Source organism: Coenobita brevimanus, chromosome 110 (assembly GCF_032717465.1).
Source record: "Coenobita brevimanus isolate Jiangsu-jjx chromosome 110, ASM3271746v2, whole genome shotgun sequence".
Taxonomy (NCBI): Eukaryota; Metazoa; Arthropoda; class Malacostraca; order Decapoda; family Coenobitidae; genus Coenobita; species Coenobita brevimanus.
Genome location: NC_137063.1, coordinates 38892225 through 38905229, shown reverse-complemented (window position 1 = coordinate 38905229; position 13005 = coordinate 38892225). Strand labels below are relative to the sequence as shown.

The window sequence follows — 13005 nt, the reverse complement described above, 5'->3', positions numbered from 1 at the left end:
TCCTTCATTTCAACCTCTCCTCCTTTCAGTCTCACATCCTCATCTCTTCGTCGTTTCAGTCTCCTCAGCCCTCTTCTCACCTCTCCTCTCCTCCTCATCACCATCATCATCATCAACATCATCATCATATCATCATCATCATCATCATCATCATCAAATCTCTCCCATCGCTTTCAATCTCTTCTTCCTCCTTACCGTCTCACTCCTTTATCTTTGCACTCACACACACTCTCTCATCTCCTTTTCAGTTCCCCATCTTCCCATCTCTCATCTTTTCATCCCATTCATACTCCCTCCCCCTCTCATTCCTGTCTCTCTCCATCTCTGTCATCTTTCTCCTTCGTTTCACCTCTCTCATTTACCCGTCTTTTCTCTGTCCACTGTCTCTCTTGATTTCCAGCTTCTGTCTTCTGTCACCTCCTTTCCTCCTGTTTCTCCTCCCTTCTTCTAATCCTCATACCTATTCCATCTATTCCATACAGCCTCCTGCCCTCTCTCTCACCCATCTATTCTCCCATTTTCTCTATACCAATTATCTTTCTACCCTCTCTCCTACCCATTCTCCTGTTCCTCTCATCCTCCTATTCCACTCTCACAATCATCCTCTCACGCTTTCCCACCCATCCTCCCACCCCTTATCACAAGCCTCACACCCTCTCTTTCGTCCATCTTCAAACCTATTCTCTCTCCCATCCCTCCATCTTCTCTTCCATCCATCCTTCCATCCTCTGCCACAAGCCTCCAGCCTACTCCCTCATCCTTCTTACTGCCCTCTCTCTCTCTCACCCATCCTTTCACCATCCATCCCACTTAACTTCTCACTCCTCCCACCCATACTCCCCCACTGTACCTCCTCATCTTTTCCTCCCTTCGTACCGTCATCTTGATTAAGCCATCTTAGGGCCTCCATCAGGAATTATAGGAGATCCTCACCTACACGGGCTGATCTTTTTCCCCCCCTCCCATCATTCCAGCCAATTTCTCTCTCTCTCTCTCTCTCTCTCTCTCTCTCTCTGTCTGTCTGTCTCTCTCTCTCTCTCTCTCTCTCTCTCTCTCTCTCTCTCTCTCTCTCTCTCTCTCTCTCTCTCTCTCTCTCTCTCTCTCTCGTAATCAGATACTTCTTCGATTATCATTTTTCACTTCACCATTTGTACTTCTTTCTCAGGTTACCTTTATTTATTTTGCAGTCTTCACGTCTTCCCCAGCGGTCTCAGTTCTTTTCTTTTTCATCTCCACATTCATCGCCACTTCTTTCTTGACATTGTGCTTCAGTTTTAACATTATATTCTCATGTTACACTGACTTATATCCATGCCTCCTTGTACTTTTTTTTTTTCTTTTTTTTTACTTTGGTAACATGGCTTATATAACTGTCTCTCTGTTATGTCTATGTGTCTTCGTTCATTACCTATCTGTCTGCCTCTGCCTATATCTATCTCTATATCTACATGTTTACCTGTCTATTTATATACATAGATGGATATAGATAGGTAGACATTATATATATATATATATATATATATATATATATATATATATATATAATGTTGGTACAACACGGAAAACTTTTTGTCAGAGCATGGCAGGGGAGTGCTGGACGGGTATAGCGAGGGTAGAACAGGGCAGAGACGATGGAATTAAATATATGTTGTCAGCAGGAGGGGATACCGGTAAGACAGGGTCCGGCAGGGGAATGGCAGGACAGGGGGAAAAAAAAAACACAGGGTACAGAATAATTATGTGGCAGAATATTGCACAGGATGGCAAGACCTGGTAGGGATGGTGGGATAAAGTTTGGGTTTTACGAAGAGGGGAAGATAAGACATAAAGTGACTCAGAATAGGAAAGGTGAGGAAGACAGGGTACAGCATAGCTAATAAGTAAGCCAGGGAGCAGAAGAGGGCAAAAGTAGGAAAATTCGTGGATCAGTGCCTCTCCGTGCAGAACGAGGATATTAAGGCAGACAATTATTGTTTGATACAATTCTGTCTTCGTGTAGAATATGACGTGCAGAAGTCAATGTTACATCCAGGTCCCCAGTCGCACAGTTGAGTGAACAGGGACAGGGGAGGACAAACTAGAGCCGACATCGGGCTCTTACGGTTGCGGGAAAAGCGGACTAACCACTGCATCATCGACTTCACCTCACGTGGGGTTAAAGACGATAAGAGAGGGCAAAATGGGTACGGTAATCGCAGGTCAAATCAGTGAGTTGTGAAATAGGCATAGCAGAGCAGGGCAAAGCAGAGAAGGGCAAAGCAGAGAAGGGCAGGGCAAGGCAGAGCAGGCAGGGCAAGGCAGGAAATGGTAGATGTCAGAACGAGAAAGAAGTTTTTGGCCGGGGAAGTAAGGGTAAGGCAGGGATGGAGGAAACTTCTACCATCATCCATATTTCCCTCGATAACAAACCCAACTCCAGGCCATTACTCTATAATAAATAAGATTTCCTACTCTCACTTCCCTCGTATGTTGCCTATATTTTGGGGGGTCGTGTTTCTTTTTCTTTTGGTATAGTTTTCTTGTAGATTTTCTGTTATATAGTGAGCGAACATGCAATTTACAGGTTGTAGACGTATGTGACAGATCGTTATTTGTTATGAAATTTTATTATTTTACGCCATCTGTTGTATTATTATTTATGTGAAGTAGGTCTTTGTAAACCATTTTCTTCAAAAATTCTCAGACGCACTTTCCCCCCCACATATATTGTGTAAAGGGGAAGAGAGAGAGGGGGGGAGGTGGGAAGGAGTCTTCTAATATTGGAGTGATATACTTTGTGATAAGTTTTGTAATATGAATTTTCCTCCACATCTGTATTGTCTTTTTATCTGCTACCAAATCAGGCTGTTTTTGTGAACTTAACATGATTTTTACAGTATTCGAATCATCCATGCGAAGTCAAGTGATTATTTTCGTAACACTACATATTTTTCCCTGGAACTCTCTTTTTCGCCTCTGTTAGCAAGGATGAAGCCTTCTGCCGGTACTAATGCCCTTCTGACGATGTTCTGATGTTGTGGTAACTCTCCGCTGACGTGATTTTGATACCGAGTTGCGCGTTGTGGTGGAGATGCGGAGGGAGGTCGTGGGGACGGGTTGGGGGAAGATGAGGTGACAGAGAGAGAGGGGAATATGTCGGAAGTGTGGTGGGGTTCAGGCAATGTGGTGGGTAGGTGGGATGAATATAAGGTAACAGGAGGGAGAAGTGTGATGTGGCGAGATTCACTGAGTGTGGTGGTGATGGTATGGGGAATGTCAGAAGTGTGATTGGGCTGAAACAGTGGTATGTCAGTGTGTAAATGCCAGGTAATTGTTAGGAGGGAATGTATCTTAAGGTTCAGGCAATGTGGTGAGGATGTTGCGAGTTGATGTGGTGAATATTTGAACTAATAGACGTGAATAGGTCAGAAGTATGGTGAGGTGTGTGATATGCCAGCAGCAGTGTGGAAGGGCAGTGGACAACATTTTGGTATTTCAAGTTCTGTCTCGGCTGGTGTCGTACTCTGAATCATAAGAGTTGGTGAGGTGTAGACGAGGTAAATATGGAATATGGCAACAACTTTATAAGAGTCACTGATGGGAGTGTGGTGAGGTGGTGGGATGAAGATGAGGTAACAGTAAGGACGGAATGTGGCGAATTTGTGGCGAGGTGTAGTGCAGTGTGGTGGAGGTGTGGAGGGAAGAGGTAGTAAAAAAAAAAAAAAAAAAAGTCAAAGGATTGCGGTGAGGCTGAAGTATGGCGGTATGTTGGAGATGTGGTAATTTATTACGTTTAATCCGATGAACATTTTTCATTCCATTCTTGTTACCTCCTGACGATTCTATCCAACTTCAGGAAAGATGTGTTGTACTGAAGTGATTTATTACGGCTGTATCAAACCCTCCAGTTGGCAGTCTATCAAGCTGGAGTAAAATTGTCTGTAGGTAGCAAGTATGTCATAGAATACGTCATTGGAGTGAAGTGGTTAACGATGGGAATTCATAGTGCGTGATAAGGACTTGATGGGGGTGTGTTGGATGTGTGAAAGTGATGACAATGTGACGAAGATGTGCGGGTGCTCCTGTGTGGGGCTATGACGAAAATGGGATGGAGATGTAATGATGACGTGATTAGCCTGGAATGAGGTCAGGGCGTTAGAGGGAGGTGGTGATGGTATGGTATGTTATGGTATGATGGAATTAATGTGAGGAAAAGGTAGTGTGGGATAAGTTGGAATGAGTGTAATGTAAAAGTATGTAAACAGTGTGGCATTGATTGTATTGATGATGGTAATTGATGGATCTATGATGAAGTTTTGGTGATGAAAATTATGGGATGGATGGGATGAGGCTTTTGGAAAGAGTACTGTTACGGTGGTGAACAGCTGATATAACTGGTGATATGGATGACAGAAGAATAGGAAATGATGTGAGAGTGATGGAGCAGGGAGGCAGTAAAAGATAGATTGATAAAATAATGTGTGTGAATGGTTTTGTTGGTACGAGTGTAGGAGGACTGAAATTATGGTTTTGGTGGTGTGGGCAAGATGTTACACTGTACAGTATGTTGTTGGTAAGGATAACTGTACAGTACTGACAATCACTTCTTTGTTGATGGTAATGGCCTTGATCAGTTGTATTTACTTCTGATGGTAGTAAAGGAAGCATGATGGTGATCTTGATGCGGTTCATGTTTATCTGGATATTTGATAATGATTGTGATTTTGTTACTGAAGATAATGGCGATTATTCCAGAGACCTGTTACCGATGGGTTCATTATAATTTAGCTAAATGAAGACAAAATACGTGATAAGCCGCCTTGTTTTAAAGATGGTACACTCCTAGCTTAGCAGTCCAGTTATCTTTTATCATCACGTCTTCTCACCACATCTGGTCACCATACCCATGATAATCAGTGACATCCATCTTCATTACCATCTTGTCACCACATCCTTCCATCATCTCCTCTCATGATCATCACTTTGTCGTTACCAAATTCTCTTATCGTCGCCCACTCATCACCTCCGTTGTCACCGTATTCCCCATCATCATCTCACTCATTATCACCAACCCTTTCGTCCCCACTCTCTCTTATCTTTAATATTATCCATTCATCATCTATTTCGTCATCGTATCATCCACTCATCATCTATTTCGTCATCATATCATCATCACCACCATCTACTCATCACCACAACAATTTCTTTCGTCAGGAAATCCTCCCATCATCATTCATTCGTCACCACCAGCCTTTTGTCGTCGGAGGACCCTCCCCCCCCATCTTTACCCACTTGTCACCACCACCCTTCCCTTGCCACCAGACTCCCCCATCATCATCATCATCATCATTGTTATCTCCCTTCTCGTATCAGACCTCTCATCATCATCATCATCATCATCATCATCATCATCATCATCATCACACATATTACAACCACCCTTCCCTTGTTATCAGAACCTCCCATCATCATCACCACCCTTCTCTTATCAAACCTTACCATCATCCTCACCACCATCCTCATCATCATCATCTTTCTCTTATCAAACCCTCCCATCATCATCATCACCACCACCATCCTCATCATCATCACCCTTCCCTCGTCACTACCACACCTCTTCTCCGGCACCTCACAAGTCACCGAGAAGAAAATGCCAAGAAAATTCGCGCCGCCCCTTTACCATTTTCCGATATTTACAATCAGCGTGCGGTCGGGCGCGCAGGGAGGCTGGGCATAAACTCCTCTATCGACTCTCGATGTTGGATAAACGTCTTGTTTGATCCTTTACCTTTTTTTTCGACTTTTTTTTTTTTCATTGGGGGGTGGATAGGAGAAAAGGTGGGAATTGTGATGTATAGGTCTTGTGTTGGGGAAGGGGGGGTTTGGGGAGGGAGGTTTGTGTGTGTGTGTGTGTGTGTGTGTGTGTGTGTGTGTAAACTTATGATTATCACACTTCTGTCAAGTGAAGGATCCTAGATGTGGTAAATCATCAGCGACATTCTTCTTTCCTGTCAGATCTAATAAGCATCACATTTGCAACTAAATTTTTAACAGTGTATTCTCTGTTAGGAGTTCTGTTATTTTCCTTTGATAGCGGGTACTATCTTATCTCTTATTGCTTCTTAGATTTTTGGAGAAGTCGAGAGTGGAAATTTCATGAGGTATTTAAGAATCTTTGGCACTTCTTTTCGTTATGATCACAGTAATCATAGTTAGTTATAAAGCAAAATACGGATGTGCATGTGACGTGATTATTACCCATAGTCGTGTCTTGGAACTGAAATACGATGTCTCTGGTGCCTAAATTTCCCATTCCCGCGATTTATTCAGACGGAAGAAATGCAGTATATCCACTTCCCAAAATATTCAGTATGTGCTGTATAATTCTCTTGCGATATCTGTTTGTAAAATCACGTAAGAATTTCCCTTATAGTCCTATGTCTGCCAAACTTTTTCCATATCCGTAGTTATGAGCAGTTCAGTCGTCCTGTTTTATGCGTGAAGATAGACACAGATATGACCCGCGATCCCCGCTGTACCAAGCCATTCGTGAGGAGATAGAGGTCCGTACGTGAGATGGTGTGATATTTGGTGGGTGGGTCATCGTGAAGGAAGGAGCGACGCCATGTTGCTGACAGAGACGAAAGACCCGTCCTGGTTCAACTTTTCCTCTCCCTGCCAATATTCCGTGCCCCCTGTTCCTTCCAGATCTCGCAGCTTTATCTTCAATCTTCCCGTGCTTTTATAGTTGTCTGGCCAGCTCCGTCCGGACTCCCCTCCTGTTATCGCACCTTCTTCGCTAGTGCCCACCGTCCATATTGAATACAAGCGCGTGCTGTCTCATCCAGAATCGCATGATGGTATTAGCGTTTCTTTAAATTGGTCTTTCTTTTTTTCCACATAGGCAGATGATCAGACTCCATCCTTTCAGACATTAGATCGATTTTCTCACCAGTTGACCACTACCTATCCCGGTCCATTTTTTTTTTTAATGTGTTTATTTGGTACGGTAATAAGTCAGTATATTTTTTCGTTAATTTTATTGTGAATTTTCATTTTTCTTTATTTCTTTTTTATTATTTATGCTATGAATCATCAAAAACTTTTCCCAATTTTGGAATACTGTTTGCATTTCCTTTTTATATATTCAGCGCAGAAATGGTTAAACAAATGCGACTTGGTAATAGTCGAAGATTCAGTTCTTTCTCCATTCTTGTTTTTTATATGAGATAGTTGTTTTCTTCATTTTGTATGACTGTCGATATCTCTCCACTTTTTTTTTTTTTTTAACATTCGATTTTAAAATGAACAAAAGCGACTCGGTTTTACTCGTAGATTGAATTCAGTTCTTCCTCCATTCTTCTTTTTTATGCAGTTGTCGATTTTTTCATTTTATATGAGATAGTTCATTCCTCCTCTCTTTTTTTTTTTTTTTTCCTCCAATTTCTGCTGGATATCCCCACCGGGTGTGAGATACTACCTCGAGGTCCTCAGTCCCCGAACTCCGGAATGACGCGGAGACAGTCTGATGGATGGTGATGGGGGCTGGGGAGAGGGAGGGGGGTGGAGGGAGGATTGGATGAGGGGGAGAGATGGAAGGAAGGAAGGTTTTGAGGAATGAATGCTGAGATGTTGAAGGGACACTCTAAAGGAGGGGTGAGGGAAGGAACGCGGAAAGAGGAGGGAAACGGGAGGGAGCGGAGAGTTGAGGATTGGATAAGGGGAGTGATGGAAGGTAGGAAAGTTTTGAGGAATGGGTGTGAAGAAGGAAGAATCAAAGACGAAAAGGAATGAAGAAAGGAGAGGTATTTTAAAGAAAGATGAGGGGGATGGAAAGACGGTAGTGTTGTGAAGGATGATTGGTTGAGGAGGAAAGATGGAAAGAAGTAAGTTATTGAGAAATGGATGCAGAGAACAAAGAGCGAGATTTCCGGAAAGAAGTGTGAGTAGGAATGGAAAAGGGAGAGAGGATCGGAGGGAGTGAGGGTACGATGAAGGACTGGATGAGGATGAGTGGTGTAGCGAAGGAAGATTTTGAGGAATGGACGTAGAGGGAAAAAAGGAATATCTTAGGGAGGGAGGGTTGAGAAGTGGATGGGTGGAAGGCGAGAGAATTGGTAACTGGGATGAAGAGAAAGTGGATGTGTGAAGGAGCGATGAACTGAGGCGAAAGGTAGAAGGGAGGTCTTGAGAAATAATTGCAGATAAGAAAGGGAAATATAAAGGAGGTGTGAGACATGGCTGGAAGGGAAGTTGAGAGAATTTGAAGCTACGGTGAAGGGAAGGTAGTGGTATGGTGCTGCAGAGTATGAGGGTGTAACAGTGGAGAGAAGAGTACAGGGAGGATGGTCGGGTCTAAGGAGTGAAAAGAGACAGAGGAAAGAAAGAAGAGAGGATCTGATGAAGACTGAAAGGCTAAGGGATTAAGAGCTAGAGGGAAAAAAGGGAAAGAGATATTAAAAAGTTTGTGAGGTGGAGGAAAGGCTGTGGTGAGATGGAACATTGGAGGAGGAGGAGGAGGAGAAGAAGAAGAAGGAGGAGGAGGAAGGGGAGGAGGAGGAGGAGGAGGAATGGAAGTTAGTATATTTTAAGGAATGATTACAGGGAAGAGAAAAGAAAATCAATAAGAGCAGCGAGAGATGGATAGAAGGACTCAGAGACGATTTGATGGAAGAGAGATGGAAGGAAGGGAGGAGGATAGAAGAAAATACAGGCAGAGGGAAGGGAGGACAAGGATTTGAATAAAGATTGGGAATGGATGGATAGCAGACTGATGGGAGAAAGAATGGGTAGAGGGAAGGAGGGAGATGGGAGTGTAGGAATGGTTGGTAGTGAAGACAGGATTGCGAGGGGGAGGGAGAAGAAAGTGGAGGGTAAGACAGAAAGCTGTGTTGGGAAGTAGAGATGGAGAGAAGGCGGAGGTGGGAGCTTAGGGATGGATAGCTGTGGATAAATGGTAACAGAAGGCGAGAAGGGAACAAATAAACAATGGAAGGAAAGAATTTATTTTAAGGGCTAGATGACGGACAAGTGGTAGGTGCAGGTACAGAGACTGATTGTGATGGAGGAAGGGTGGTGAAGAGAAGACCAGTGGGGTGAGGGATTGTACGAATGGGGGTTGAATAGATAGAGCTAGGATAGAAAAACATATACAAAGGAGCATATTGATGGGGCTTGGAGGAGAGAGAGAGAGGGTGAGAGGTTGGAGGTACGTTGGAACAATAGAGGAAGAACAAGAGAAGAGAAAAATTAAAGGGATATGTTGGGGAGAGAGAGGGAAAAAGAGGAATATAATGGATGCTGTGGGTAAGATGAATTAAAAAACGGCAAAAAATTGTGTAAAGTAAAATTGTTGTTTGACGAATATGAAGCACTGTAGACAGTCAGTAGAAATCCAGAGAGAGGGAGAAAGAAAGAATATTAAATTGTATACTTTAGTCATGAGATTCGGAAGGAGGAAAATATATGAAGATATAGAGTCGGAAAAGAATGATAAATAACTGGAAGGATATGATTGAAAAAGATGAAATAGTTGGGCGTTGAAGAAGGAAACAGGTTATGGCTTCAGATGGCAGTAGAAAGGCTTAAAACAACTAATATAAAGATTGGATGGATATGAAAGGAGAACTGAAAGGAGTGGAATAATAGGGAAAGATTATAGATTTAAAAACCAGAGCGCAACAATATATATATATATATATATATATATATATATATATATATATATATATATATATATATATAGGAAAAGAATATTGATTCCAATAGTAGATGGCCTCGAAAAGAAAGAAGAAACCAGAAGACTATGAGGAAAGAGGAGGAGCAAGAAGTGGGATATTCGGGTAGGAAAAAGATTATGGGACGGCGAGGTAACTGGATAGGGTAGGAGGGCTGGAGGGTTGAAGGGGAGATGCTGGGCTTGGCGGTAAAGAGGAGAGGCTGGAGGGAAGGAACTGGAGGAGAGGACAGGCTGGGTGGAGGGAAGGATTGGGTGATGATAATGTAGTGGAGGAGAGGAGAGACTAGGTGGAGGGAAGGAACTGGAGGAGAGAGGAGATTTGGTGGAGGAGAGATATTGGAGGAAAGAAGCTAGGTTGTGGGAAGGCATGATTTTGGAGTAAAGGAAGGATTGGGTGGATGATATCACAATCCTGGTAAGAAGGTAGGTTGTGGGGCGGTATGGATTTAGAGGGAAGGAGGAGCTGGGTGGAGGAGAAGTTTTTAGAGAGGTAGGATAAATAGCATGCTGTAAAGCCATAAGGAAGAGGGAAGGAATTAATTCAGGAGATTGTATTGTTGCTGAATTTGAGTATTACTTTTCCAGCAGTTATCTTAAAAAACGTTCCTTCCTGTGAATGTGTTTGATTTATGTGAAATTGAGAATATTACTACAAGCACACTGTTATGGCTCGTCTAATTTTTTTTTTGCTGGTCATCTTTCATTCAGTACAGCCCACCCTCTTATGTCAAGGATGTGTTTGTTCTCTAATGTTACAAGTTTCTTCATACAGCTGATACATTACACTGGATATAAACTGGAAACTTAGCTTTATAGGTGGCGATGAAACTTTTATGCGCAAGTTTCCTGCAATTTTTCGTGACCTTGTTAGGAGACACAAAATGAAACAGGCGATTTGTTAGGGAGACTCATCGTACACGCTTCTGAAATACTGATGGTACAAATTGCCCACATTAACGAGGAGATTTTCGTCCTTTTGAAGCATATTTCCCGTAGCGCAGTTGCAGAAACGGCAATACCACGACTCTACATCCTTTTCATTGCCATTTTTGGTGATTAGCACCATATTCCAGTCTTTAATCTCTTCTTGCAGCTCAGTGAGAGAATAACACTATACAATGACTCTAAAGTATATCCTTTCTGTAGTCCTTTTAGTGGACATTTCTCTTTACAACTCGGCTTTCAGGTTGGGAAGATGTCAGCCTTAGGCCAGGTTAAAGTGGACGGAGTATAGCATGTATGATAAGTGCACTGTTCATAACCCAGCGTGTCGTGCACAGCTGTGGCCAATTACTTCGCTTCAGGTTTTAGTCTAGTAAATATGAAATTTGTAAGTTATGCTTCTAAAATGTTTGTTTGGCTCCGAAGTTTACATCACATGAGTTTTCAGTCACTGTGCACGGCCCGGTTATGTATTGCAGTTAGGTGTATTGATATTTATGTCTGCAGCTGTACAGTCCCTATTTCACCCTATCATGTACGTGGAGTGTGACCGTGCTCTTTCTTTCCCCCACAGCAAATGTATGGCTCCCCCAGCACGCCCATCCTTGAGAACCCTGAATATCAGACGCGATGGTACTTCAAGTATTTCCTTGGAAAACGTGAGTACTAACCCTCGTGGTTGTGATGGTCTTGATGTCGTTGTGTATTTGTGGCTGTTAATAATAATAATAATAATATTATTATTATTATTATTATTATTATTATTATTATTATTATTATTTACTACTACTACTACTACTACTACTGAAAAAATCCTGAAATATTATTCTAGGAATTTCTGTCCTTTGCTGTATATCTCAAGATGCACCACAGGAACGTGTTCAAACCCTCTTCCCCATTTTAGCATAAATAGGGTCAGGATGATAATATTGGTTTTTAATTGTTTTCGTTTTTTGTATCTTACTATTAAACACGCCACCAAGCAACTTGTCTCCTAGCCCCTCCCCTCCACACCCACCGCCCGTAGAATGAGTGAGGATGGGCGGGGTTTCGACTTGAGGAAGGGGGAGTGACTACGATCTCCAGTCTTTCATACACAGTGTGTCCAGGCATCTTTAAATGAACTGATATTGAATTTGGCTCTGCTGTCGTTTTTTTCTTGGAGGGAGCAATTTGTAGGTCCTGCCCTTTGGTTCCTTCTTTCTTGCATTAAAAAAAATACTTGCATGTATAACCAGAAATTATTTACATGCTTACATTATTAGATTTCCTTGACTAATAGCTACCTCTCCATCAACTAGTCTACCTAGTAGTAAATCCACTGAAAGTGGGTTTAGGAGTTATGATGGTAAGGAAGAAAGGGAGAGTATTAGTGGTGGAGAGTGAGTGAGAGAGATGGTGAGAAAAAAAGCGGTGGTAGTAAGACAGGGAGAGTAGGGTAGAAGGGAATAGTGGTGTGAGGGTGATGGAGGGAGGGAAGGTGGTGGTGAGGAAGATGGGAGGTGGTGAATGTGAGGGAGGAAGGGTGGTGGTGATGATGAGGAAGATGTGTAAGCTATCAATTCCATGTTATGGTCGGTGTGTGTGTGAGACAACAGTAAACGGTTTATTGATACTGCAGCCCTCAGACTGAAAATAAAGCCTACAGCTTTGATATATGGCAAACATGATAAGCGTTGGTGAATGGTAAAATATATGGTCATTTGATATTTACATTAATTTTAAATTTGATAATAGTTAAACGTGTGTGTGTGTGTTTCAGTGCGCGCGGGTGCGGTACGATATGTTTGGCGGCGCTTGCCTTTCAACGGCGCCGACGTGTCCGAATGCGTTCCTTTCACTTCGTCAAACCAATAATATTACTCAAGATTCCTTTCACGATACTAGGGTCGTAAGTGTGGGAAATCGCCAAGGGTTGCACCGAATAGGGTTAAGACACAAGTTGCCTGACGGGAGGTATAGTTGTAGTTATATTTAATGGAAGTCCGTATTTAAAGGCTACATTATAAAAATCCTGTCAATCTCATGGTTATTTTAGATGCTTCATGATCCAGTTTGTATTATGCTGTAATAGAGTTTGCCAGCGGAATTACTTGCTTTATAACCAAAAAATACATAACTCTCAGTGATCAGTATCAGACGTACATATGACTGAATTTCCTTGGTATCAGCAGTACATCAGAGTAATCTCTTGTAGCTGCGGTACACCTGTCGAAGTGAGTGGGTGCACATTATATCGTAATTGCCTCTCCTTCCTTTATAGCTAGCTTTCTTATATCGAACTCGAACGACATCCTACGGCTCATTGTCGAGGTTCACTTAGAGCTCAGGTTCTTTTTATAATT

At 42.4% G+C, this 13005-nt stretch overlaps 1 protein-coding gene across 1 annotated transcript in view; it reads left to right on the top strand.

Annotated features, from left to right (window-relative positions):
* Positions 1-13005, top strand: part of LOC145417325 (GTPase-activating Rap/Ran-GAP domain-like protein 3) — a 750816-nt gene that overhangs the window by 371034 nt on the left and 366777 nt on the right. The window contains exon 4 of the mRNA XM_080286003.1: positions 11235-11319. Coding sequence (XP_080142129.1) covers positions 11235-11319 — 85 coding nt within the window. The remainder of the gene's footprint in view (positions 1-11234; positions 11320-13005) is intronic.